The sequence below is a fragment of the Homalodisca vitripennis genome, chromosome 4, assembly GCF_021130785.1.
Source record: "Homalodisca vitripennis isolate AUS2020 chromosome 4, UT_GWSS_2.1, whole genome shotgun sequence".
Classification (NCBI taxonomy): Eukaryota; Metazoa; Arthropoda; class Insecta; order Hemiptera; family Cicadellidae; genus Homalodisca; species Homalodisca vitripennis.
This window is the reverse complement of record NC_060210.1, coordinates 155,902,273-155,928,157: the sequence shown is the minus strand read 5'-3', so window position 1 is coordinate 155,928,157 and position 25,885 is coordinate 155,902,273. Positions and strand designations below refer to the sequence as shown.

General features: G+C 34.2%; 1 protein-coding gene across 2 annotated transcripts; it reads right to left on the bottom strand.

Annotated features, from left to right (window-relative positions):
- Window positions 1–1,999: 1,999 nt before the first annotated feature.
- LOC124360364 lies at window positions 2,000–20,175 on the bottom strand. 2 transcript variants are annotated; one of them, XM_046813926.1, is made up of 5 exons: window positions 20,038–20,175; window positions 12,904–13,082; window positions 5,274–5,502; window positions 2,967–3,143; window positions 2,000–2,566 (listed from the first exon to the last, which is right to left on the bottom strand). In XM_046813926.1, exons 2-5 carry the CDS (start codon window positions 13,067–13,069, stop codon window positions 2,416–2,418), a joined length of 723 nt encoding a protein of 240 aa, XP_046669882.1. In that variant the 5' UTR covers window positions 13,070–13,082; window positions 20,038–20,175; the 3' UTR covers window positions 2,000–2,415. The 2 variants fall into 2 exon arrangements, with proteins under 2 accessions (XP_046669882.1, XP_046669881.1); XM_046813925.1 differs by lacking the exon at window positions 20,038–20,175 and adding an exon at window positions 19,837–19,938.
- Window positions 20,176–25,885: the final 5,710 nt, after the last annotated feature.

Below are 25,885 nucleotides of genomic sequence, written 5' to 3'. Positions count from 1 at the left end.
GTTACTCTGTTATTCGTTGCCAGCTCAGCTAGAGCATTCTTACATTCCCAGACTGCTTTCGAGTCAAACGAACAGTATCAAGTGCCTTTAGTGCAGCCGGACTATCAGAAAGTATCAAGTATTTTAATCCTTTTGTCCTCATTTGTATGAGTCTTCTGGAGCATGAGTCTATTGCCATGACTTCCAGACCGTGGCATGTTTTTCCAGAGGCACTGCCATGTTTACTCCTGGTCCGTATATTCTGTATCCTGCCCTAGAGTCAAAGCCTGAACCATCTGTGTAAAACTTCAGGATTCCTTTGGTGGGGTAGGCCTCCTTTTTAATCCATTTCTCCCTTCCATTGATAGAGACCGTATATGGGTTTTCAAAGGAGTATGTCTTACTCATTGCATCTGACACATTGTCATTGGTTAGCATTTCAGCCTCAGGAAATTCCTGCATTATCTTCATGTGACTTTCTAAGGAGGTAGTATTTATTACCTTTATTCCTAGAAGCTTCATTGCACTTAGAGCGACTGTTCTCATCACCTCCTGCCACAGAGGAGTGTATCTCAGGACCGCTTCAACTGCTAATGTTGGGCAGGAGCTCATCGCTCCTGTAATGCTTAAGCAAGCTAGCCTTTGAAGACTCTGTAGCCTTTTAGCAGCTGTTGTTTGTTCTACTTTTGGCCACCACACTAAGGAAGCATATGTGACCATGGTTTTATTATAGTTTCGTAGATCCAGTTTATCATTTTGGGTTTCAATCCCCATTTAAATCCAAATAGTCTCCTACAGGCCCCAAGGGCCATTGTCGCTTTGGATATTCTGTTCTCAATATGTGAGTTCCAAGTGAGCCTCTCCCCCCCAAAAGAAGGATATTTCACTTCCTTTGCTTGGTTTATTCTGATTCCTTCCAGGACAGGTTGTGTAAACTGGAACTTTCATTTCCTGGTAAAGGTTATCATATTTGTTTTCAGGGCCGTGCGCAGAATTTTATTTAGGGGGGGGTTCTATACTTATTTTATGAAATAAAAAAGAAGAAACTTAAATAAGTAATAGATTAAAAATTAATACGTATGGAAAATGAGTTTATTATAAAATTGTAAAACTACATACTTTTAATACATTTGTAACTCATTCTTTAAACAAAGTAAAAACTTTTTCAAATAAAAACATATGTGATCTACTCTTTCAATAAGTTGATGCGTCGAGGTACAGAAAAAAATTCATCTAAAACTGACGGCGCAATAGAGCACAATTAAACTGATATATGGAAACAATATGATACTCGTATATCCCAATCTTCAAGGGGGGGGTTTGAACCCCCAAAACCCCCCCCCCCATGCGCACGGGCCTGTTTGTTTTAGATGGATTGATCCGTAAACCTTCCCCATGACACCAGTTACTAATGAGGTTTAATTCTTCTTGAATTAGGCGTTCCACCGTGCCTTTGTTTTTACTTTTGACCATAAGCACTAGGTCGTCCGCATAGCATAGTAGCCTTGTTCCCCTCTTCTCTGCTTTGCTAAGAAGATCATCTACCACCATCGGAAAGCTTAGATGCAAAAATGTTAAAAAAAATATGCATTGAAGTCTCGTGGGAGGATAGGATCTTTCCAGAAGGGGCTAGAATTATGTTAGTTACCGACTGGTACTATGTTCAGTTCTTATCAATAGTTCATAGAGTTATTGAAATGCAACTTCTTGTGTAATTTTGTATCTTAATCCCACTAGAAGAATATTTGTTTTATAAACTTTCATTACTTGTATTATTTAAAAAATGGAACAAGAGCATTACAAAACATATCGACAAAAAAAAAAAAAAAAAAAAAAAAAAAAAAAAAAAAAAAAAAAAAACTAATGTTGATTTTATTAGTAAGAATATTAGTTTTATTCTTTTATTACCAAAATACTTTTATTTTTAATAGCCATACTTGAAGCAATACCTAATAGAGGGAGTACCCAAAAGAAACTGGATAATGCAAATTTTTTTATGTGAAGAAAATAATACATTACAAAACACTTCAGTAAACCTTTATTAATTATAATATTAGTAAAGCTATATAAAATTTGACAGGTTTACTAAGAATCAAATTTGTTTGTATTCCAGATAAAAAATGCTCAAGCTGTAAACTTTTGTTAATATAAATTTTTTAAAGGCTTAAAAAGTGTATAGGTACATAATTCTTTAAACAATCAAAATTGTTTAAACGTTTAAAATTGTAAGCTGATATTTTATTTATGTAGCAAGTTAATAAAAAGTAGATACAACATTATTACTTAATTAATGTAAAAATCAAAATTATTATAAAAATTTAGTACAACACTTTGTAAAAGTGCTTCAAAAGGGGGTTGGCATTTTTAAGCAGTAAAATGGCACAAAAAGACAAAATTATAGTTTTATAACAAGATTTGTTGCATTTAATTGGAAAATCATTTGCTTCGTTGTGGTCTCCATTTTTCTTTCAATTCTAGTAGATCAGGGTTTTCTTCAAAGTTAATATCACCATTGCTCAATAGTCCATTAATTATTGCTCTAGCTATTTTTATGTTTGCAATTCGTTCTTTTGTCTTCTTATAACGCCTGAAAACAAAACACTGAATATTAGCTAAAATTATAATTATTTTACAGTATTACTACATTGGATATGTTGAAGATGGAGCTTATATTGGCTACTGTTAACTTAATTACATTTAAACACATAAACTAATATTTAAAACTTTCATTTTTGTGAGGCCTTTCGATAGCAAGGCTATCTTCTTCAGACACATCACAAAAGTCTTGTGAAGGTATAAATTTCAAATTCAAATCTTTATTTGTGTCATATTGCTTTCAGTGTCATGCAATGTTCAATTAACTACAGAAAGCAGTATTAAGTAATAAGATAATGTCTGCATTACTCTTTATAAATACAAGATTTTTTGAAATTATAGACATTATTATCTTAATAACTGAATTAAAATTATTAAAAATTATCACTTACTCATTGTATTGAGCAAAGCTGTCAAGTTGCTCTATTTTCTGGTTTACATCTGCCATGAGTTCAATGAAATGATCTTGTCTCTCTATGTACACAATCGATTCATTCTCTTGTAATTCATACAATCTCTTCTGTTCATCTGAAACTACAGCTAACCGAGATGCAGTAGTCAGTATATTCCTGAAAAGAATAGTAGGTTGTGCTTAACTAATCCAATTAAAACATGACTAAAATTTGTCCATAATTGTAATTGTAGACATAAATCTAAAAGCCCAACATTCCTGATCAATCACGCATTAAATTTCCGTTTTAGTCTTTATGGAAATTCAAGATATCTAATGCTTGTAATCAGCAAGTTGATAGTAATGAATGTACGACTATGAACATTACGAGGTTACACAAACATTTATCTTCCTTTAATTTCAATGTCGGACATCAAGTCATGGGTGAATGTGTGATTGTATGATTGAGAATGTCTTGTTGATTTATGTTCAGAAAAGGTCAAGTTAAAAGGGCCGTAAGATCAGAGAATCTAAGCAAAATAAACTTGAATTTGGGCTGCAAACCACAACAACTTAAGATACTGGTCGCACACTGAGGTGATTGAAAAAGCCAATTCTTAATTCTCACATTAGTTGAGGTCCAAATGATGGCCCTCAACTCGACATATTAAGACATTATTATACTGTAATTTGCAAATTAAATTGGGAATGGAATGTGAATATTGAGTATTCTGCAATCAAACTTCATTATCAAGTCTCCCGACACCAGATTTTAGAAGTGGTTACAAATACTGTATGTTTTCTTTAAATGAAGCTAACAGTCAAGGTTCTTATTTAGAAAAGTCAGTATTGAGAAAACATAATTAAATCTAGAAGAGATCATTTTCTGACAATGAGACTACGATAACAATTTTAGCCGGAAACATTTCATTTCTGTGTGTGGACAATATCATGAGAAAGAATTTACCTATAAATTCTTTTAAGGACTTAAAATGAAGCTTAATTTATATTTATATATGCAACACTGAGTTTGATGATGCATGTTGCTCCATGGGATTTGGCTGAACGCATTGGCATAGATAAGGAGGGAGTCCAGGAGGTCAGAACCCCACCCCCATACCCTAGAGATTGTAAAAATTCTTCACATGTAATTTTTTTCAAATCTTTTGAAGAAATAACCTGCTACTATTATGTATTTATTCCTCTGTTTTCTACTATGGTTTGTTATTAACTTATTGACTATTGGAGTGATATGAGACTTTCCTAGTTTGACGTTTCATCGCTGCTTGTCAGTGGGATCTCTATGAAAAGTCGGCTATACTCATTAACGACTGTCTCTGTGTTGCATACCTATTTTTGCGTCTAGTTAACAGTGCTCCAAAATAAATTCTTGAAAATATGAGTGTTTTCGTTGGTTTATTTTGATTTAATCATTAAACTAATTAGCTATAGTGTTTTGCTACATTTAACTAATTTATAAATGTTTTGTATGATTCTCCAACAAAACTGTATAGTTTATTCTGATATGTAGGCCTAAGGTTGTAGAATATCTGACCTGGCTGAGCAAGAAATTAAATTACTAAAAGTTTATGATATTGAACATTATTAAAACGATATTTTTTGCTTAGTGTCACATTGTCTTTCCCGTCCCTGTATCATTTCATGAAATCAGTACAAATACAATCTATTTTACAATTATTGGATTCATTACTGTTTATAATAACTGTGATAACTTTAAATTCCATAACAATTAAGACAATACCAAAAGATTAATGTTATAGCCCCAAAGGCAAAGAAAGTTGTAAAATGTACAATAACATTTCTGGATAGATTATGTTTTTATTCCAAACAAAACAATCTTGTTAGCCATGAGTTAAAATTAGAATTTAATCTGATTGTGGGTTTCAGAGAATAAACGTTTGAAGTTAACACACAGTAAAAACAAACAATCTGTAGTTTTCCCATGGCAACTGTGATAAAAACTATTAACGCTTGGAATAAAAATTTGATACTTTGTAAATCAGCATGCACATTACAGCTTCGTCCTTTTGTATTTGCAACTGTAGAATTGACAAGCTGGTGTCAACCTGTTTTCAAACATCGATAAAATTTATGATGCTCATTAGAATAAATCACTGTTTTCAAACTCTTGCATTATAAAACTGTCTTTTGGCGAGGAATACACAACTGATTGTGATTTCTAAATGTTTTTGTTGATGAACTGACCCTAGGATGATGTTTACTTTCAACTAATCCAAAGACATAAATGTGAATTAAAAAGAGAGTAGAATATATTATAAAGTCTTACTCTGATAGTTCTCTGATGCCAAAAACAGATAGTTGCTGGTTGTCCTGGTTCTGCGAGGAGAGCAATTGGAGCCCAATAATGTTAAAAACAATTGCTTTAAGACCTGCCGTCTTGATTTGTAAATTTTCAACAGCACTCCATAACTCATCAAGTTTAGTCTTGCTGTTTTTGCTGATGTGTGTTATATCCATGCAAGTCTGAGTCACACTGTTTCTCCTCTGATGAACTCCTAAAGTAGAATTTGAATTTGTAAGTTAATATTATGCTTGAAAAATAGTACAGAAAAAAAGAACAGACATTCTAAACTTATATTAAATATAATATTCACAGGAGATTGAAATTAACAATACACAAGTAAATCGCTATTATATGTTTCTGCGTATAAAGAAATACAAAACTAGGAACAACTTATTTAGCTTATTAGCAATAAAGTGATGATATCCGCTACATACAATAATATAACATAAAACAATTCACACAATATTTAAAACAATAAAATCTTCATTAATCAGAACTGGTAATATTGAAACATTTTAAAGTGGAGTCTAAATTTACCTTTAAAAGTAAGGTCCTCGTGTGCATTAAAATTATTGGGAATGTCATTCTACATCTTTGAACGATACAGGGAAAATGTTACCAACCTAATTCCAGGTTCTCTGTGGGAAAGTGACCCTGGAGGTAAGTTTTTCAGTCAAATATGTCAGCTCCCCAGTGTCAAGACAAGACTTATAAGGAACAAGTTTGCACCTTGCAAACAGCATCCATATATAACAATCTTAGTTAGTATCCCGTTATGGTGAAACACCATCTTATCTGGTAGAGGTTAAAGAGAAACTACAAATCAGAATTCTGAAGCCTTTGTATTGTTCCCTTACCATCTCCAGAGATGCTGTATGCAGAACAATAGAACACAGAGACAATCAGACATTGAATCAGTTTTGGTTGTGCAATTTGTGGCAAAATGTACAAAATCTTTATAGTTTATAAGCATTTCCAGAGCTTTAGTTACATGAGTCACCAGATCAAAAATTGACAAGTTATAATCAAGTTAATAAGTGTGGTTTCCAGGTCAATTTCTGATTTAGCACTAGCCTAGATTTTCCATAGATATCTGACTTCTTTTAAACAATTTATGACTATTCCATTCAGCTTTGAGGCTCTAAGAGTCACTTTCTTTCTTTTTGTGAATGGAATGATTACAGTTTTTCCTGGATTATACTAGGCTTCGTGCTGTTGCACCAACTCAAAACATTGTTCAGGGCATTTTGATTTGAATGAGGTTGAAAATTACCTCCTCATGCCTTCCTTTTTATCACGATTACCCCTGGACGTGAAATCCCCAGGATAATAAAACCAAGAAGATTGCCAACTACTAGCGACCAGAGGAGCAGGCCCGTTTTAACCGAATAGGCACGGTAGGCACGTGCCTAGGGTGCTGGGCAATTGGAATTTTTGGGGGGGCGCAAAAAATGGAAAACAAGTTGCCGTGGTTGTATCTACATGCATCATCATCAAACGGACTTTTTCTAGGCTGTCTTGAGCTGATAAGTGAATTTGATCCATTTCTCGCCCAACGCATGCAACATATGGTAACAAAGGCAAAGGTAGTGTATCATAGCTTTCGTCTGACATTTGCAGTGAATTTATTGAGATTATGAGCAAAGAAGTACTGAAACGAATCTTAAATGAAATCAAGCAAGCTCGCTATCTCTCTTTAAACATAGACTCCACACCTGACGTGTCACACAGACCAATTGGCTGTAGTACTTCGGTATGTTTTATTGCCCAATGCTTGTGCCAACGAACGCCTGATACAACTCTTTTCAGGTGTATGCCACAAATCTGGAAGTTTGGAAGGAGCAACCCTCAGCTTACTTGAGAAACTTGAGCTGGATGTCGATAACTGTCGTGGACAAAGTTAAGGCAGTGCATCGAACATGTCGGGTATATACTCACGTCTTCAGGCAAGGATTAACAGCAAATATGATCTTGCTGACTATGTACTATGTGCAGCTCACTCACTAAACCTTGCTGGGTGTTTTTCTGCCAAGAAGGCGTGTCCAGATAACACACAACAGTTTTTACATTCGTACAAGAGCTGTATGCTTTTTTCTCGGCATCCACTTAAAGGTGGAACATCCTAAAAAAATCATATTGAAAAGAGTAACGAAGGAAAATCAAAGAAAGATCAGAGAGAGCTAATGGTAAAACCCCTGAGTGACACAAGATGGTCTGCTAGGGCAGACGTTCTTCGAGCTTTAAAAATAAGTCGACATGAATTAAAAGATGCTCTTGAAGAGCTAAATAAAGACGATACTCAGACAACAGAAACACAATGCACAGCCGCTGGGTTTCTAAAAACACTTGGAAATTTCCAAACCATGTTATTAACTGCGATCTGGGACGAAATTCTCGAGAGAGTTGATAAAACAAGTAAGTCTCTTCAAAATCAAGCTTTATACATATTTGGTGCTACAAAGGAATTTGAAACACTATCATCGTTTTTGAGTGAAAAGAGAATTTATTTGATGATTTCGAGTCCAAAGCATTGAAAACTTGCAGAAAATGAAGAAGCTGTATACGACAAAGTAAGAAAATGAAAGTTATTGCCCGATGAAAAGAAGGACAGAAGCATGGTAGAAACATCTCCTCGAGAAAGATTTTGTCTGGGGTGTTTATTGCCATTGTTCACAACATAGCTTCGCATCTCAACAAAAGAAGGGAGGTCTATACAAATTTCGACACAAGATTTAAGATCTTACAAAATCTAGAAGAGAAAAATTCCAAAGAGTTGGCTTGTGAAGCTAAACTGTTAGGAGAAGTATACAAAAACGATATTGATGGGCAAGACTTTGAACTTAGCTTTTCAGGTTTTAAAAGAGTAAAGTCAGAAATTAGATCGTCGATGGTTGATGAAAAGCTTAATGGCTTATTATTGCTGTGCACCCAAAACGACATTACTATAAAATTAGACTACAAAAACATTATTGACGACTTTGCAACACGGAAAACCAGAAAAAGCTATATATGAATCTCTAGTCAGTCTCGTGGTAAGCCAACAAACCCAAAATAATCCAAAGAAAATGTGATTATACGAATACTATAAATAATGTACATACTTCAAATGTAAAGAAGGGAGGGTGGGTGGTCCGTGATGCCGTGAGGTATGTTACACGCATTCCCCCGGAGGCCAGTAGATACCTCACGGTTACCGGTTGCCAGTCCGGGACACGGCAGGTCCATAGGTGGTGGATAATGAGAAGGCTCACGAAAAGAATCAGGATAATTTGTAAAGGAGAGTTAAAGGACATTAAGTCTAAAGTCCCTACCGAACCAAAACTGGCATTTCAGACTAAATCTAAAGTTACGGGGTATAGGCGTTATGGTAGGGCTGGTGGGAGAGGGGGCGTAGTCAGCTGGCAAGGGTATAAAAAGGGGCGCAACTCTTCGTTGTGCCTAGGGCGCTGGCAGGGTGTAAAACGGGCCTGCAGAGGAGGGATGACAGTACTTCTTGATGAGAGCAACCCCTTGTCACTTTGATCATGACTGATTCTTCTCCTAACCTTGCTCTCATCACCTCCTATTTGACATGGCAGTGATCCATCCCGCTATGGTAGGGTTTGCACTCCTGTCTTGTGCTGCTCTCTTTACGCACTCTTTAGATGTTATCAAATGCACCTTCAATGTCTACAAACACGTGAGAGCAATTTCTTTGCTTTAAGCATGCAAGTTCTAACCTTCTAATTTATATAGGCCTAATTGTAGATCTTCCTTTTGTTAGGCAAATTGATACTTGTGAAGTGGTGATTTTTATTCACATTAACTTGTTATAATTTGGTCTAGTACCTTCTCCAAGCCTTTCAACATGACGGAGATAAGACTGATTGGTCCCCAAGACTTAAGTAGGTTACTAGAATGCTTTCCTACCTTGTGTATAAAGATGACATTTACTTTTCTCCACTTAGACTGGCTCTATACATTTTTCTTACTATAGGAGCAATGTCGTTAATGCAATTTTGCATTAAAGCTGGGAAAATGCCATTGCTCCAGTTGATTTGCAGGGTTTGAAAGATAAGAATATCCAATGTTATCTTGTTTTCGCAGAAAAATTTCCTCCCCTGCCCTAACATTCTACTGGTAGACCATGTACTCGTAAATGCCCAGTCCAATCGTCCGTTGGTAGGTATGTTAGTGGAGGAAAGTGAGTACTCAGAAGTAGCTCCAGTGTTTCCCAGCTGCTCTGTGTGTATTCAATACTGTTCTAACAGTGTACCTAACCCATTTGAGTGGTCTTTTGAGATTATGTTTTGGAGATGAGCTACAGTAAGCTGATCTTTCGTAGAAGTTCAGCCAGATCCTCCTTTTTGACCTCATCAATTCAAAGTCGTAGCTGGTAAGGGCTTTATGGTACTCTTCCCACCTACCAGTGCACTTGGCTTTATTGAAGAGCCTTCTCAAATTTTTCCTCAATATTAAATAGTTAAATTGTTTCTAATTTCTTAATAGTTCAACTAATTATCACTATTCCTTATTTCCCAGTACCTATTTCAAAATTTATTTTATACCTTACACAACTTAACTATAGCCCTCACTTCTCCATGGGGTTTTTCTCTTAGTGACCACTGGGCAGTTTTATCATTTGTAATATTGGTAGTTATGAATTCATTAATATGATCATAATGAATGTTTCTGGCACGCTCCAGTCCACCATTCTGATCTCTTGCAAGTCTGATTCTAAATTAAAACTTTGTTTATCTCTGTGTAAATAATTATTTTGTAGGATTAAGGCTTTCTCACACTAATTAGCTCAGTCTCAAGTCAATCACCACCAAATGTGTCAGGGATCATACAACTACATTAACTGATGACTTGTGAGTTTCGTTGTTTATCTCTGTATCACTGCTTATCTAATTGTGAAGTTGGTTAAATCCCCACAAACATCTGCAAGAAAGGACTCTAAAGAAGTTTATATTTTTGACCGGTCTTATGAGAATTTTATGTAAGTATTTATAATTCAAGCCATAAAGGCTCAGGCTACTGCAATCACTTAATAATGACAATCCTGACTGGCATGTTCAGTTTTGTGAGTAATACAAGTAGTGAATAACTGGTACAACAAGTACTCTATAACTATATTTTAATCAATACCGTGGTTAGATGAAGCAAATTTTTAACTAAATTTTCTCATTACCACTGGTATAAATGTGTTTACTGGACCGATGAAAACTCTCATGTCACAACATATCTCAGAACTTAAATTAAATGTTGTCTCAGGAGTTACAGATTGTTAGATTGATGTGGTGGTGTGGTGTGATATTTATTATAAATATAGCTAAGCTGTATTTCAGTTAACTGACTTTTGTGGCTCCCTGTAGTATTCTACAAGCTTCATCTGTAATAAGGAATGTATTTAGTAATCCACATCGAGTAATTTTTTCAAAAGCCTCAAAATTTGAACAATGTAATAGGGAGACCTAAACTATCTACTGGGCTAACTTAATATTTAAGCAAACCTTCTGGCTTTGAACCTTGTTGTAAGCCTCACTGCAAAACGTACAATTTAATAATAAATTCAAAAATGTCTGTAGTAACACAATAAAAAGAAATTAATTGACAATTGGTAACATTACTTCTGAATCCAGCAATGTCATTTACCAATTATCATGTAAAACTGTCCAAAAGACTAAGATTCCTTTAGGGATGGTTTCCAATAATTCCATGGCACACTCGAATGAACAAAAATTGCAGCGATAGTAACCTTAAAATTAAATCCAATCTTATTTTGGTCCATAGAATGGAACATGACAAAGAATTCTGTGAATGCTTTCCTTAAAAACTTATTAACCAAATTCAGAATTCACATAAACTTAAAATTAACCATTTAGGAATAACTCATCCTAAACAAACTAAACATCCTGATGGTCCAAATTTAAGATATGGATAGTTTTAGGGATAAAATTAACTATTAAACTTTTTATTTTATTAAATTACACAATTAATTACAAATTTATTTTATAACTTAATATTCCTTTTATTATGCAAAATTATTTACTCTTTGTAATTCATAATTAGTTTTATTAACATATGATGTATGAGTTGTTTATTATTTTTATTAGTATATTTACACCTTTATATCTCTTGAAAATGTCTTGTATTTTAGACGAAATATGGAGAATTTGTATGTTCAATTTCTTCTGTCTCCATTTGATGTTTATAATTCTTCTCTTGCTAAGACATATACATTTCTTTCCTTAAACTATGTGCACATCTATGCATATTTTATGACATTTTAGTAAAAGTACAATATTCCATGACTATACAAAACTTAACCAAACAAAAAGATTTCAAATAAAAGATATATTGAATTATTTTATCCCTGTGGTGGTAGATGGAAAAATCTGGAAGTGAAATTGCATATGGGTGTCATTGCAGAAGTGTTTCTTTTGTACACGAGACAATAAATCGAGCAGTCAGGCTAAACTTACCCCTATCCTATTGCCAACTGCCAGGTTTGTGGAGTTATTCCTTTTTTAATGAAAAAAAAAAATTACAACTGAAATTCATTGCGGATATTTACAGTGATTATGTCTATGTCAGGTCCAATAGTTTCTCCTTAGGACAATCATTCATTGAAGGAAGAACAATGAATGATTCCAATTCCAACAAATGTACTGTTAATGATGTCTGAAAGGTCACTGGTACCAACTGGCACCTACACTTGAAGAAATCCTTTATAAAATGTCTCTGAATGTAGATATAAACAATTCAGAATTATTTTCAGGATAATTTTTAATGATCTAGATCTTTCAAAGAAGTCTTGCAAAATGGGTTCAGACCTGCTTACAGTGCATTGTAATTGAAGCAATTTTTTTATGATGAGAGAGATAGTTTATTCAAGTGAGTATTAACCAGGAGTGACACATAGAGCCATCACTGGATACCTGAATACAAAATACAGGTATGGTGTGGAAATAAAAGAATGAGCTAACACAAAGCTAAAGATGTGAAACCCACGAGATAAGTTTTGACAACCGTCTTTTTGAATTACAAAGAGGTGTTGATCACCTACCCTATGGGATCATGATAACAACCGTATGCTACTATAAGGTGTTGCTACAACTCAGAAGTTCATTCACTAGTAAAACTGAATACCAGCTTGGAAAATTTTTATTGTATGTTTTTGGTCTCTCTTGGCCTTGCACCAACTTACCAGTATAACAGTAGAATATTATGACACTGAATCGAGGAAACTATGGTAACATAGATTCCTAAATATATTTTTCTAAATCAACTTTCTGTGCTTAGCTAGGCTGGTTAGTTCGAGATATCCCAATACTGCAAACATCTATATTTTAAATAAACAGGTTGCATTAAATAATATCAAATTATTAATGTTTAGAATAAAAATAGTAAAGACAGAAAAAAGACATTTTTGAATAGTTAAGATAGGTAGATAATTGTATGAAAAGATCAAACATCAACTCCATTAAACTTAATTAAATTTTAATAGCTTGATAATATTTTGTAATGATTCCTATAGAATGGCCATATTTCAAATAACTATGGGAAGTTCCAAGCTAAACCAGTTAACAACATAATTCTAGCATACAATTAAATATAGAAGACAAACCTTCTTTAAGTTTGGCTTTTACGAAAGTCAGCCGAGATTCAATTAAATTCATCACTGTAAGAGCATGTTCTAATTGATGGAGTTTCTCCTGTTCATTCAATGTTGAATTCTCCGTTATATTTTTGGAGGAGCCATTTATGCTGGATAATGTTAAACTTGCTTCCATTTTACGGTTGTATCTGAAAAACATAAAGGCATAAACCACGTCAAAACAATTTTAATATCTTTTATTAAAAACTTTAATAATTTTGTTACAGAATTAAATTGTATTACGTAATACAGCAATGTAAGGTGTGCATTACGTTTAATGGCTCCATTGATACAAATCTAAAACTACCTTTACAATATTCTTAACAATTTAAACTTTAATTAACACCACCATTTTTAGTAGAGATTAAGTAAAAGTACCAATTTGTCATTTAAATACAAGAAGAATAACTGTCCAAACACAGGATGAATGATTCTTAGTTGTCCCAGATAGGATTATCTCAAGTGATATTTTTAATTTGTTACCAGCAAATCTGGCTCACTCACTGATGGCAGGAAGACATTTGTAAGCAGGCCTTCTAAAATTATATTACCTGATACTGTCTTTTAATTATGTTCCAAGCTAAAATTCCATTATCAGTGAAGCTACTAAACCCAACATTTACCTAATATAAACAAATTAGATGTACATGATATCAAAACTTATCTTGCCTATATTCACATATTTTAATTTACTATTTTTCCTGCTTTTTTAATAAATAGTAATAGTTTTTAGTAAATAGTTTGTTTTATAACAATACGTAAATTAATGGTAGGATTATTATTATGAGGAAGTAAGTAATATAAAATTTTTAATTTTAGAATTACTCATCAAAAGCAAACACAGCACTGCTGATCATATTACCAAAATATAAAATTTTTAATTTGGTTAAGGTGTGCAAGGAAAAATTAATGTTAATATTCTCAATTCAACAGATTAAATGTTCAGATAGCCTTATCTGATTTGTGAAAGTTTACATGCATGTTTAAAAAAGCTTTAAAAGCTAAAATGCTTGCTTTGGCTAAAAACGCAAAATCCTGCAAGTTTTGGAAAAATACAGCTGAGTTTTTTTTTATTTTTTTAAAAGAGAATTTGTCAACACATATTTTTTAAACTTTGTTGAACAATGTATATTTCCTGATTTGCCAACCAGCATTCGATCTTCAACCAAAACAAAGCTGACATTGCCAACTGCACTAGAACCAGTTACAGAGGAGGAGGCTGAAAATATTACTGGTAGTCTAAAGAATAAGATTAGTGCTGGATATGATGACATTCCCATCACCATTAAAAGAAAGCTAAGAAACTGTTAACGATGCCTATCTCTCATTCTATCAATATTCCTCATTAATTTCTAGAACTTTACAAAGAAATTAAAAATTTTAAAAATTATATATAAAAAAAGATTAGAACTCAAACTCAAACTCAAATTTCTTTATTGACAAAACACAATATGGTGTCATACAATGGCGTCATGTACAAAATAGGATTGTTCCATTCAACAAATAAAAAATAATACTAAAGTAGTCATATTTTAAGAATAACAAGGTACGGTACATGACCATAACAATAACTTAAACATGATCATAGGTGACCTTTCACCTTAGACTACTACTATCGTTGAGGAAGTCCCTGACTCTGTAGTGGCACTTCACCTCCAACAAGTTCTTTACCCCTTTAGCAAAAACGATTTCCCGTCACCTTCTGCCTTAAGGGTTTCGGGAAGAGCATTGAACAACCGTATACCACTAAACCGCAATTGCCTTTCAAAGAAACTGGTCTTGTGTGGAGGGATCTGAAGGTTATTGGAATGTCTGAGATGGTAAGTGTTTGGAGTTGTGGGATTTTCTGAACAGGAGGGGATTTTTATGGATATAAGTGAGACAACTATGGATGTAAATTGATGGAAATGTGAGGATTTTGTGTTCCTTGAAAAGAGGGTCTGCAGGATGATCGGCTAGGTTTGCTGAAGACAGCTCTCAATGCCCTCTTTTGAAGTTTAAAAATAAACCCCGTGCGCGTGCTTTCACCACCCCAAATCCCGACTGCATATGACAAGTACGGATAAACTAACCCGTAAATATGCAGCCAGTGTCACTCGAGTGTCAGCGATCTTTGAGAGATTCCGTATTTACGAAAAATAGCCGAACTAAGCTTTCTGCAAACGAACTCAATGTGGTCATGGAATTTGAGCCTGCTGTCAATATGAACGCCGAGGAATTTGCTCACGGCACACGGAGAGATCTCGTCATTCCCCCACAGATATTGCAAGAGGCTCGGAACTCACCGAACCACTTATGGAAAAATTCCATGAGATTTGTTTTAGAGCCATTCAGTTTGAGCTCATTTGGTTTCAAACCAATGCACAATCTCACAAACCTTCTCCGATGTCAAGGTCCGAAGACTTAACTGATTCGGAGCTCTTACCGTGAGTGATGTGTCATCCGCAAACAAGCAAATCCTGGCATTGACACCAGACACAATCCTCGGGAGGGTCGTTGATGAAGAGCAAAAAGAGGACAGGACCCAAAACTGAGCCCTGTGGAACGCCCCTAAGAACACCAGCTGAGATTGAGTTGGCTGACCTACGACACCCAAAGACATCCGAGTACCGTATCTGAACAGACTGAGTCCTCCCTGTTAAGTATGATGAGATCCAGGAATGTGGTACTCCTCTTACTCCAAGTCTGTCAAGCTTCTCCATCAGTAAGCCATGATTGACCATGTCAAATGCCTTAGCAAGGTCGAAAAAACAAACCTAAGGCCGGATCTCCTGAGTCCATGGCTTGAGCCAGAGATGACACAACAAAGTTCACGGCATCCATCGTGGATTTTCCCTCTGATGAAACCAAATTGTTGAGGAGAAAAGGACATTATTCCTTGTCTACAAAGGACAAGAATCTCTCGAGAAAAATCTTTTCAATTACCTTGGAGAGAAGGTTGACAAGAGGGAAATCGGGCGCGATAATTACTGCAATCCTCCCTTTTACCCTTTTTGTGTAGTGGTCGAATGATAGCATGCTTCAAAACATCCGGAAAAACGCCTTCTTGAAAAAATTCATTCACAAGAAAGGCCAGCAGTGGTGATATCAAGTCATGGATCTGTTTCAAGAGTTTAGAAGAAATACCATCAGATCCACAAGATGGCTTGGATTTCATAGCAAGGATGACGCGTGATATTTCCTCTGCCGACGTCTGTGAAAGGAAGAAGGAGTTCATTATTGTCTGCATACTAGTTGAAGATGAGTGTATAGCAGCAGTGTTACCACAAGTCACATCTGATTGTGTTTGTCCTACAACAGCAAAATATTTATTGAATATATTGGCAACTGTTGTAGGATCTGTAATATGGGTATATTTTCGTCCAATAATTGAATGTTCAAGTTCTTCTTGGAATTTGAAGACTTTTGGTTGTTTATGATTTCCCACACTGCTTTGCTTTTATTAGAGGATGTTGGCAATCTTGGTCAGTACTTGATCTGATTTGATTTTCCGAATAGCCTTCCTGTAATCTCGTCTCTCATTCCTATACAATACTCGTGAGGGATGGGATGAATCGAAATCCTTTGTTATTGAGTGCAAAAACTGCAACCTATCCCGCATATGCAAGATCTCAGGGATTGTGACAGAGCAACCGGCAGACTTTCTAGGACAAATCCTAGATTTTACCAAAGGGAAACAAACCTCAAAGTAGTGATTGATGACTTTGAGGAACTCCTCAAATTTGTCGTTGACATTCTCTGTGCTAAGCATGTCAGCCCACATTTCAATTACTTAAGTAATGTCTAAATGTCTGGACATTCTGTGGCGAGAAACGGCGAGACCACTTATACTGAGAAGCTATCGAGGACCACTGGTGACAACCTTACTAAAGTCTTCCTGGCCGTGGTGGTCTGTCAAGGCAGTGACAACAACTTTGCTGCTTATCCCAGTGTGTATCAATGTTAGTAAAAATGTTGTCGATTGCGGTTCTGGAGTTTTTGAACTCTCTTGTGTACGATGAAATTGTACACCTGAGACCGTAGGATCCCATTATATGTATAAAGTTTCTACTTGAAGGCCTTGAACTCAAGACATCTATGTTGAAGTCCCCGAGCACTATGATTTTTCGAGATTTACTCAGCAGTTTTTCAAGACATTGGCTGATTGAGTTAAAAAAGGCTTCGCAGTCATTATCCCGGGCTTTCTATATACCGCCAGTACAAAAAAGGGGATCCTCATGTTGAAGACGTATTCTTGCTGCGACCATCTGACAATCGTCCTCAGAGCAAAATCGGGAAACATCGACATGATCACCTTGCAGTTTACTATCCATCAGAATGCAAACTCCTCCCTTCTGCCTGAAATTGCAGCAAAAATCAGAAACGCTTGTGTAACCTGGCAAGTTAAAAAACTTCGAACTGCGCTTGCGTAAGATTGTGTTCGGAAAGACACAAGATATCCTGGCGGCTCGCATTCCAGATGAATTTGGAGTAGGTCAATATTGGAACGTATTCCACAAATGTTCTGGTGAAATACATTTAAGAACATTTTTCCCCGACCCTGCCGCTGAGAAAGAGAGCTGGATGATGGTGCTATCCCCTTGGCTGTCGGACTCGACCCCCGTACAAAAAATGGCTGGCCTCAACTCCCGAGTTGACCCACACCCTCCGCCGGGCAGAACCTTCAGGAGTTTCTCGCGGTGAACTCTCCGCACCGAAAGCGCCCGAGCCAAACCGAGAGTTATAACCATATTCTTGTACGGTATACCCGTGGGGGGATCATTGAACGATTTACCATTTCCACGTTCTTTTGACTCTCTCCTGGATCTCATGACACAAGGCGTGGGACTTACGGTACTCCGCACGAGACAAGATAGCATCAGAAATTATGGTAGCTATGAGGTTCTTTCCCCGATTGTTAAAGTGCAGCTCCCCGTCTCGTGTAGTGGTGCTTTGGAATGGATTCTATAGGCAAGAAGGTGACGTGATCGTCGGATTTGACTAAGTTTTTTGATCTCATTGTTTAATTGTCCGATTTTATTATTCAGGGCCCTATTATCATACCTCAGAGGTATACCCAAAACGATAACATTGGTGTTGACTGACTCTTTCAATGATTTACTTAATGATGAAAGAATACCACCACAGTTGTCAGGGACATTGTTAGTGCCAGCAAACAACCAAAATAAACCAAAACCAAACTAAAGAACTATTATCGTTGCTTTGCTATCATTTATATTAAAAGTGTTCGAATATGCATTTTAAAATCAGTTGAAACTGTATCTAGAAAACAAATAATACGATGAGGCAGACCTCCCATCCACGATGTATAGCAACTAAAGCGAAAATCTACCTTCTTTGTTTTAACAAAAATCCCCATTTTCGACCCCAAAGAATTTGGGAAAATAATTTTTAACACTAAAAAATACTCCAAAATAGCACTTTTTTGAGGGATTTGGATAGTTTAAAAAAGGTTTAATTTATTTTGCTTGTTGTATATCGTGGTCCAAAATGGTTACACAGTTTTATTTTTACTGTTACCTCATTAAAAATTTTAGCAAATCCAAATTTTTATCCCAGGTTACCAAATAAGTACTCTTTCTAAAAATATGTTACATTTGTCACTTTTCAGCATATTTCCATTATTTTTAAATAGTTTAAATTTAAGATATTTCAAACTCGTAAAACCTAAACAAATTTAAAAAGCAAGATATGACTTTGATTGCACCTATCAACAATTCTTCTAAAAATTATAATGTTTGTACTTAAAGTTTGGCTTCAACTTGCGATCAAAATAATGAAAAATAGAAAAAGTACCAAAACAACTACCTCTTCAATTACCCTCAAATGCAGTTGGAATCTATTCTTCCAACTTCAACTCTCAAGTGAATGTTGATATCCCCTACTGTTATTCCTATCCCTTCTTCTAAGGTTGTTATTCTCCCCCACCAAGAAACACCCATTCTTCTACATCGATAACACTAGCCTAATACTTATGGTAAGTAATTAGTAAATTAAAGCACTATAATAATGTTTTTGTGATATATGGTTCATGACCGCCTGAAACTTCTTTCTGCAAAGGAAAGTATACTATTTAAAGAAATTGATAAAAGTGAGAGTAGAGTACAATAAGCGGACCCAGTTTTCATTTTGATTAGTACAATCATTGATGCTTAATATTCATTTATTGAATACGTGTTTATAAATCATATCAACATATCTATAGTCATATTAACAATTATATTTTTAAGTAATTACAACAATTAATACAATACATAAAGTGATAATCTTATACATAATAAATGAGCTCTAATGATTACAAACAATTGGAACAGAAAATAGAAAAAAACTCAAATAGTAATGAAATGATAAAAACATTTATAATAATACAAAATATGCATAGTTATGTTTTCTCCTGGGTAGCAATGATTAACACTTTCGAGAAGTTATTGAAGCATCTTCTCTAGAAAACAGTACTTCTCTTCTGTACAAATGCTCACAGAGATGATCTGCAAGCAGGTAGGCTGATATGCCACTTTTTAAACTTCGTTTTATGGTTCTGCACAAGCTTTTAACTGTCTGTTACTATCTATAAAAAAAAATACATTTATTATATGAAAAAGTGTTTATAGTTAATACAAGTTAATTATTGTTCAATAATCAGTATCACTTGGTTATATCGAAAGTTATAATTAAGTACTATCATTTGCCAATATCAATATAAAAAAAACTGGGTCCGCTTATCATATTCTACCAAAAAGTGGATTAGTCCATTTTAAATAACGTGGATAAAGTAAAAATTAACCAACATTTTAAAATTTAATAATGATGCAAAATGCAATAAATAGGCTAGATGTAATGCCAATATCATGATTACTGTCAAAACACATATCAATATATTATATAGCCTTAATAAGCTGTTACTTGGGTAAAAGTTTATCCAACATAGTATAAATTGGTAAGATTTCTTAAAATTAATATACTAAAATTTATCTTGATGATTTAAATCCACGATCACTCAAACATAAACGATTCCTTACAATATTTTAGGTTAGTAAACATACTGTACTCTAAGGTAACCTACATATACACAATAAAAATCGAACCTAAACACCTAAAACTTACTATTTATAATAAGAAACTATAACATATTCCGTTCCTAGGAAATGTACTATAATATACGATTAAATTAATTAGTTCTAAAGAATAATATGACGACGTTGACACAAAAACAAGTTAATATAACAAAGTTAGCCGCCAAATAATAAATAATAATGTTTATTCTTTTTTTTTTCATGGTATCACCATGCAGCCACGCCATACACTTTGTATGTAGTATTAATAAGACTGAATTACACATTTAAAAGACTTATTTATATTGTTGTTACCGATCCTGAATCTTCAAAAATGTTAAGGTTAGAGTTCAAACATGTAAGGTATGTTAGTGGTCTCATTTATATTTCTATTATACACATAGTTTTGTTATTAGAACAGTGGATTTGGGAAAATGAAAATGGATTAGCTCGGGGCTGCATTACCTCTGGGTCGGTAGGCTCCTTTCCGTTTTAACGTCACTAACGGTGACTTAGAATCTGAACTGTGCCCGTTTGTAAAGCATTGTGGGGACCGGAACTTGCACTCTCTTACTTACTGGCCCAGTCCGGTGTTGGTTGCACAAAATATATAAAAACTATATATTATTTTGATCTGCATCGTTGAGGGGAAACAATAAATACCAATTACGTCAAAGCAACAAATTATTAATGACAAATTAGTGACTCAACAGAGTGAGTTAAATAAATATTCATTTCTTTTCACGTGTTTTTGTTCTGTTTTGTGCAAAAATTGTTTAGTTTGTTCCATCTTTTTTTAACTATTAATATGTCTAACATCCTTCGTTTATCAATATGTAGCAAAATTAGACACAGAAATTTTTAATAAAATCAAATGAGATATTTCACACTGAAAACAGAGTTAAGAGGAGCTTCCCTCCTCCAATTGTAATTATGTTACTAGGAATAGTATTTTAGATAAATATCAGTCTGGTTATCGATCCTTTTACAGTACACAAACCGCACTGGTTAAAATAACAGACGATATTAGACATGCTATTGATAACAGAGAGATAACATTATTAATGCTTCTTGATTTTAGTCGTGCCTTTGACTCTGTGAATCATAATTTATTATTGTCTGTTCTGGAATCTTACAATTTTAGTTCCGCTGTGGTTGATTGGTTTCGAGATACTTGACCAATAGACTTCAGCGGATCAAAAAAATAATGGAAATTTATCAGAATGGAAGAATAACTCTGTAGGTGTTCCACAGGGATCCACACTTTCTGCTTTGCTTTTTTCTTTATACATTAATAAGATTGGTAGTTCTGTTATATTTTGTAAAATATATGATGTATGCAGATGATTTTCAGTTATATTTAAACAGTAGGCCTAATATTCAATGTGTAAATGATGCTGTTAACTGTAATGAATGCGGATTTGGGTACATTACATTACATGGTGTAAAGATCATGGATTACAGCTTAATATAACAAAGTGTAAGCCGGTATTGTTTGGATCCTCAAGGTTGCTACCTCACATTGATGTTAAACAGTTTGACACCTTTGATGATAAACAATGTACATTTAAATTTAGAGAGCTCAATTGTCAATTTAGGTTTAAGAATGTCTAATAATTTATCATGGCGTATTACAAGTAAATTATATTGTTCGGAGGGTATTCCAGTGTTTGTATAAATTTAGAAAATTGAGCTTTAATCCTCCAATTTATATTAAGAAGCTTCTAGTAGCAACACTAGTATTACCTATTTTTTGATTATGTAAATATAGCTTATTTGTGACATAAAATAATGAGTTAAACTGATAAGTTACAGAAAGCGCAAAATACATGCATAAGATATATCTATAATTTAAGGTGGAATCAACATGTAACACCATATTATAAAGACCTTGGTTTATTGAAAATTAAGGAGCGGATGGAATTGAATATAATGAAATTGGCAGTACTTAAAATGAACAACCAGTGTATTTGTTTTGAAAGATACAAAAGAATGACTGATGTACATGTTTAGAAATACTCGTTTTCAGGAATAACTTTACAAATTCCGATTCATAGAACTGTTATCTACAGTAAGTCCTTCTTAGTGACATCTATTAGATTATTGAATGTACTAGAAAGAGAAACTGCGGGAAAGTGATAGGGAAAGCAATGCAGCTTTGTTAAGAAAATACAAAATGACACTTTTAGAAAGATATGAATTATAAGTTCATAGTACATCAATACTGTGTAAATTATTCTTTCTTGTGTAAGATTAATTTTTCCTATACGTATAGGAATTTAGAATTAAGACCATACAAAAAAAGAAAAAAAATATGTTTGTATTGAATAAACATATAAAGCAAATAGTAAAATATAGAACTTAACTGTAAGTAGGGTATATTTAAGTGCTATATATATATATATATATATATATATATATATATATATATATATATATATATGATTTAAATAAGAATATAGTTGTAGAAAAAGAGTTTTATAAACACATAATAAAATAGAATAAGATGATAGATATAAAAAAATGTAATTTGTAAAATCAGGCTACTGCTCAAAACATTGTATTACATATGAATATGTGTTGCCTGTCATGGTGGTGGAGTGGACCATTGGTCTAAGCCATGCCAGGATAAATATAGAAAATATCAAAGTCTCTCTCTCTCTCCTCTCTCTCTCCTCTCTCTCTCAGTCTCTCTCTCTCTCTCTCTCTCTCTCTCTCTTGAATAGAAATCAACGAGTAAAAACTATAGTGGTGGAATGTTATCCAATTGGAAGATTAATCCTGTAGGAGTTCCCCAAGGGATCAACATTGTCTGCCTTACTTTTCTCACTTTATATAAATAGAAATATATGAGATTATTTATGTTTAGCAAATTTATGTGTTATGCTGATGATATGCAGATGTACATAAGTTGTAATATAAATAAGGTAAATGATGCTGTTGATGCAATGAACGCCGATTTATGTAATATTTCTAGCTGGTGTAAAAGTCCTGGGTTAAATTTGAATGCTTTAAAATGTAAGTCTATGATATTGGGAACCTCCCGAACCTTAGCAAATATAGATTATGAAAATGTATTACCGATCGTGATTGAAGGAACAGTACTGAAATATGAAAAATAGTTTTGTAAAATTTGGGTCTTAATATGTCAAACACTTTATCTTTATATTAATTGTCTAGAGTAACTCCACTTATGTTTGTTGTTGTTAATTTGGTTAAGTAATAGTTTATTATATTTAAAACAGTAAAAGTGTGTTTTTTATGTGTGCAATATAAAAAGTAGAAACATTTGCGCATTTAAGTTTTAGTAAATAAAATAAAATAGATTAATATAAATTGTGTAAACTTTTTTCCGTAGAAAATAATTGTAGCTAGTGTTTTCTAAATCGACCAAAATTATAAAGTAAAATTATTTTAGTCAAATAATATATTATAATTAACAATTCAATTTAAAGTTTAGATAAAGTTAATTAAGATTATAATGATTTAAATAATAGTCAATGTTTCATGTGTGTTATTAATAAAATTGTGTGCCACAACTCTGTAAAAAAAACAATGTAATTGTACAAATTTGAGCCTGTCCCGGTGTAAGAGTGGACCTCTGGTCCAAAACCGGGGCAGGATAAATAAAGAAAGTATCAAAGTCTCTCTCACTCACTCTCTCTCTCTCTCTCTCTCTCTCTCTCTCTCTCTCTCTCTCTCTCTCTCCCCTCTTACACTCTCTCTTTCTCGTTACTTGCACAAGTATTATACCCTTTTACTAGGAACAAAAAAGATAAGGTTAGGTTAGGGCTGTATGGGTATTCTCGTTTAAACTGTTGATAGTCGACCAGAAGAGTGTTGACAGCTATCGATAATACTAGGGGGAACACGGAGGCATACGCTAGCGTCTTTTGGAGCGTGCTACGGTCTAAAGCGGTGGAGGGCCTGTAGAATCTGGGGGGTAAATATTAATGATTGCATTGAAATTAATTATTTTCGTAATGGACAAGCGACTAGAAATAGCTAACGAGCTAAACTGACAGGCTAGTCACAATTTCAAAAGTCATTGCGTTACCTTGAAAAGCAAAGGCGATCTCTACCAAGCGGATCTTGTAGAGATGCTACCTTACACTAGTGAAAACAAAGGTATGAGGTACTTACAATGGTAAACTGTTTACAAAGTTTGATTTTGCTGTACCGGTTAAAAGTAAAACTGGGTTAAAGGTAGGGAGAGCGTCAGAACCAATTTTGAAAAAGGCGCAAGATTAAGATTTTTCAGACCGATCAGGTTGAGAAATGGTTTAACAGTCATGTTAACTATTGATTCCCTATAGATGACAATAACACCATTATAAGTCCTAATGAAGCTAAACCACAAAATCCGCGTCACTATATGCCGCCACAACAATATCGATGTTTTCTATTTTGGCCAAACGTACAGTATATTCCAAAACAGTTGATACGGACAATGCAAATTTCGTAATACTTTTTAAGTAGGATGCTATGAATCTTAAACACGTGTACGCTGATTACATCAAAACAGACATGACTCTTTGAAAAAGCTATGCACTCTACCGTAGAGTTACAGGCACGGATTTCTTCTCATCGACAAGAATCGCGATCTTTATAAGGGCAAATACATTTTAGATATTGACACTTTCCTTGAGTTACTAAGAGTACGTGATCTATTATTACAACGACTTTACAAAGTATACAGATGCAAGTGGCATCAAGAGATCGACAAATGTAAGCTCGAATCTTTGCACGTGGTTTTATTTGGATAAAACAAGTTTTGCGGAAACTATTGCAATAGACGTGGTGCACACAGCAACGCGTATATTATATGGTGTTGGTGTCATAAAAGACCAGACTGCTATAGCCGGAGCTTACTGCCAATAGTATTGTTGATGATTTCATCTAGCCAACATATATACAACAGATATAGATTGATAGCGTTTATCGCAGAGTGTCAGAAGAAGAGTGTGCTTATTGAATTGATAATTTACCATGAATATATGCTAAACGGGACGGTGCGTGAACCTATAGACTTGCTATCTCGGTTCAAACTGTTTCCCGACCTCTTTGGTAAGCCAATAAAGGAACTCGGTAACGCTCATGGTATAATCAGTTATAACGGGGTGAATTGGACTCTGAGGAAATGTTAAAAATGCAATACTGGCAGTTGATCAAGGAAATGCGTAGTACAAAGGAGAAACGCGCTTTACACACTGCCGTCAAGAAGTAAGTCAAGAAAGAGGAAGAGGATAAAAGTATAGATGATTAACACTCGGACGAGTTTCTACCAAAAGTATTCTCGGAAAACGTAGTGAAACTACAGTTTTGTTTCAAACCAAAACGCAAATGACACTTATATTCATCCATTAGGTAGATTTTATTGTTCACATATTAAATATATGTTGATATTAGTTAAAATTAAAAAATCGCAATTTGTAATATTATATATAGAATATTAAGTTTATTATTTTATAAATAGGGCACTGTAGCTGAAAGGCTTAAAAGAAAAAAATGTTATAAGTGAATTTAAAGATCTTTTGAATTGAAATAGTTTGTTAAAATTACTTACTACATTGAAATGTAATTACTACGTCATTTTCCAACTGAATATAAAATTTAATACATCGTTTCACAATTCCGAACTAAAAGTAATCTACAGTATTTTCACACCCATCCACTGAAGTAGTGAGAAATTATTCGGCATTAAGAAAAACAGTCGTATTGCATCACACGATAGTCCGTGACAGCGAAATAAAACAAATGTATAGTGATATGTGTTTATCCTTCTTTGCCTCACTGAAAATCTTGAAATTAATTGTGGGTCTCTGCCATAAGTTTACTCTATGGTCTCCTTCAACTCCGAAGGGATTTGAAACTTGAAAACAGTTCTGCTGATGCTTTGT

Coding starts and splice junctions, on each gene's coding strand:
- LOC124360364 (XM_046813925.1), bottom strand. CDS start 19,859: ATGTTGGATAAACTTTTACCCAA. Junction 13,083..19,836: donor TTGGATAAACTTTTACCCAA/GTAACAGCTTAT, acceptor TATGTTTTTCAG/ATACAACCGTAAAATGGAAG. Junction 2,567..2,966: donor AGCTTTGCTCAATACAATGA/GTAAGTGATAAT, acceptor TTTTGTTTTCAG/GCGTTATAAGAAGACAAAAG.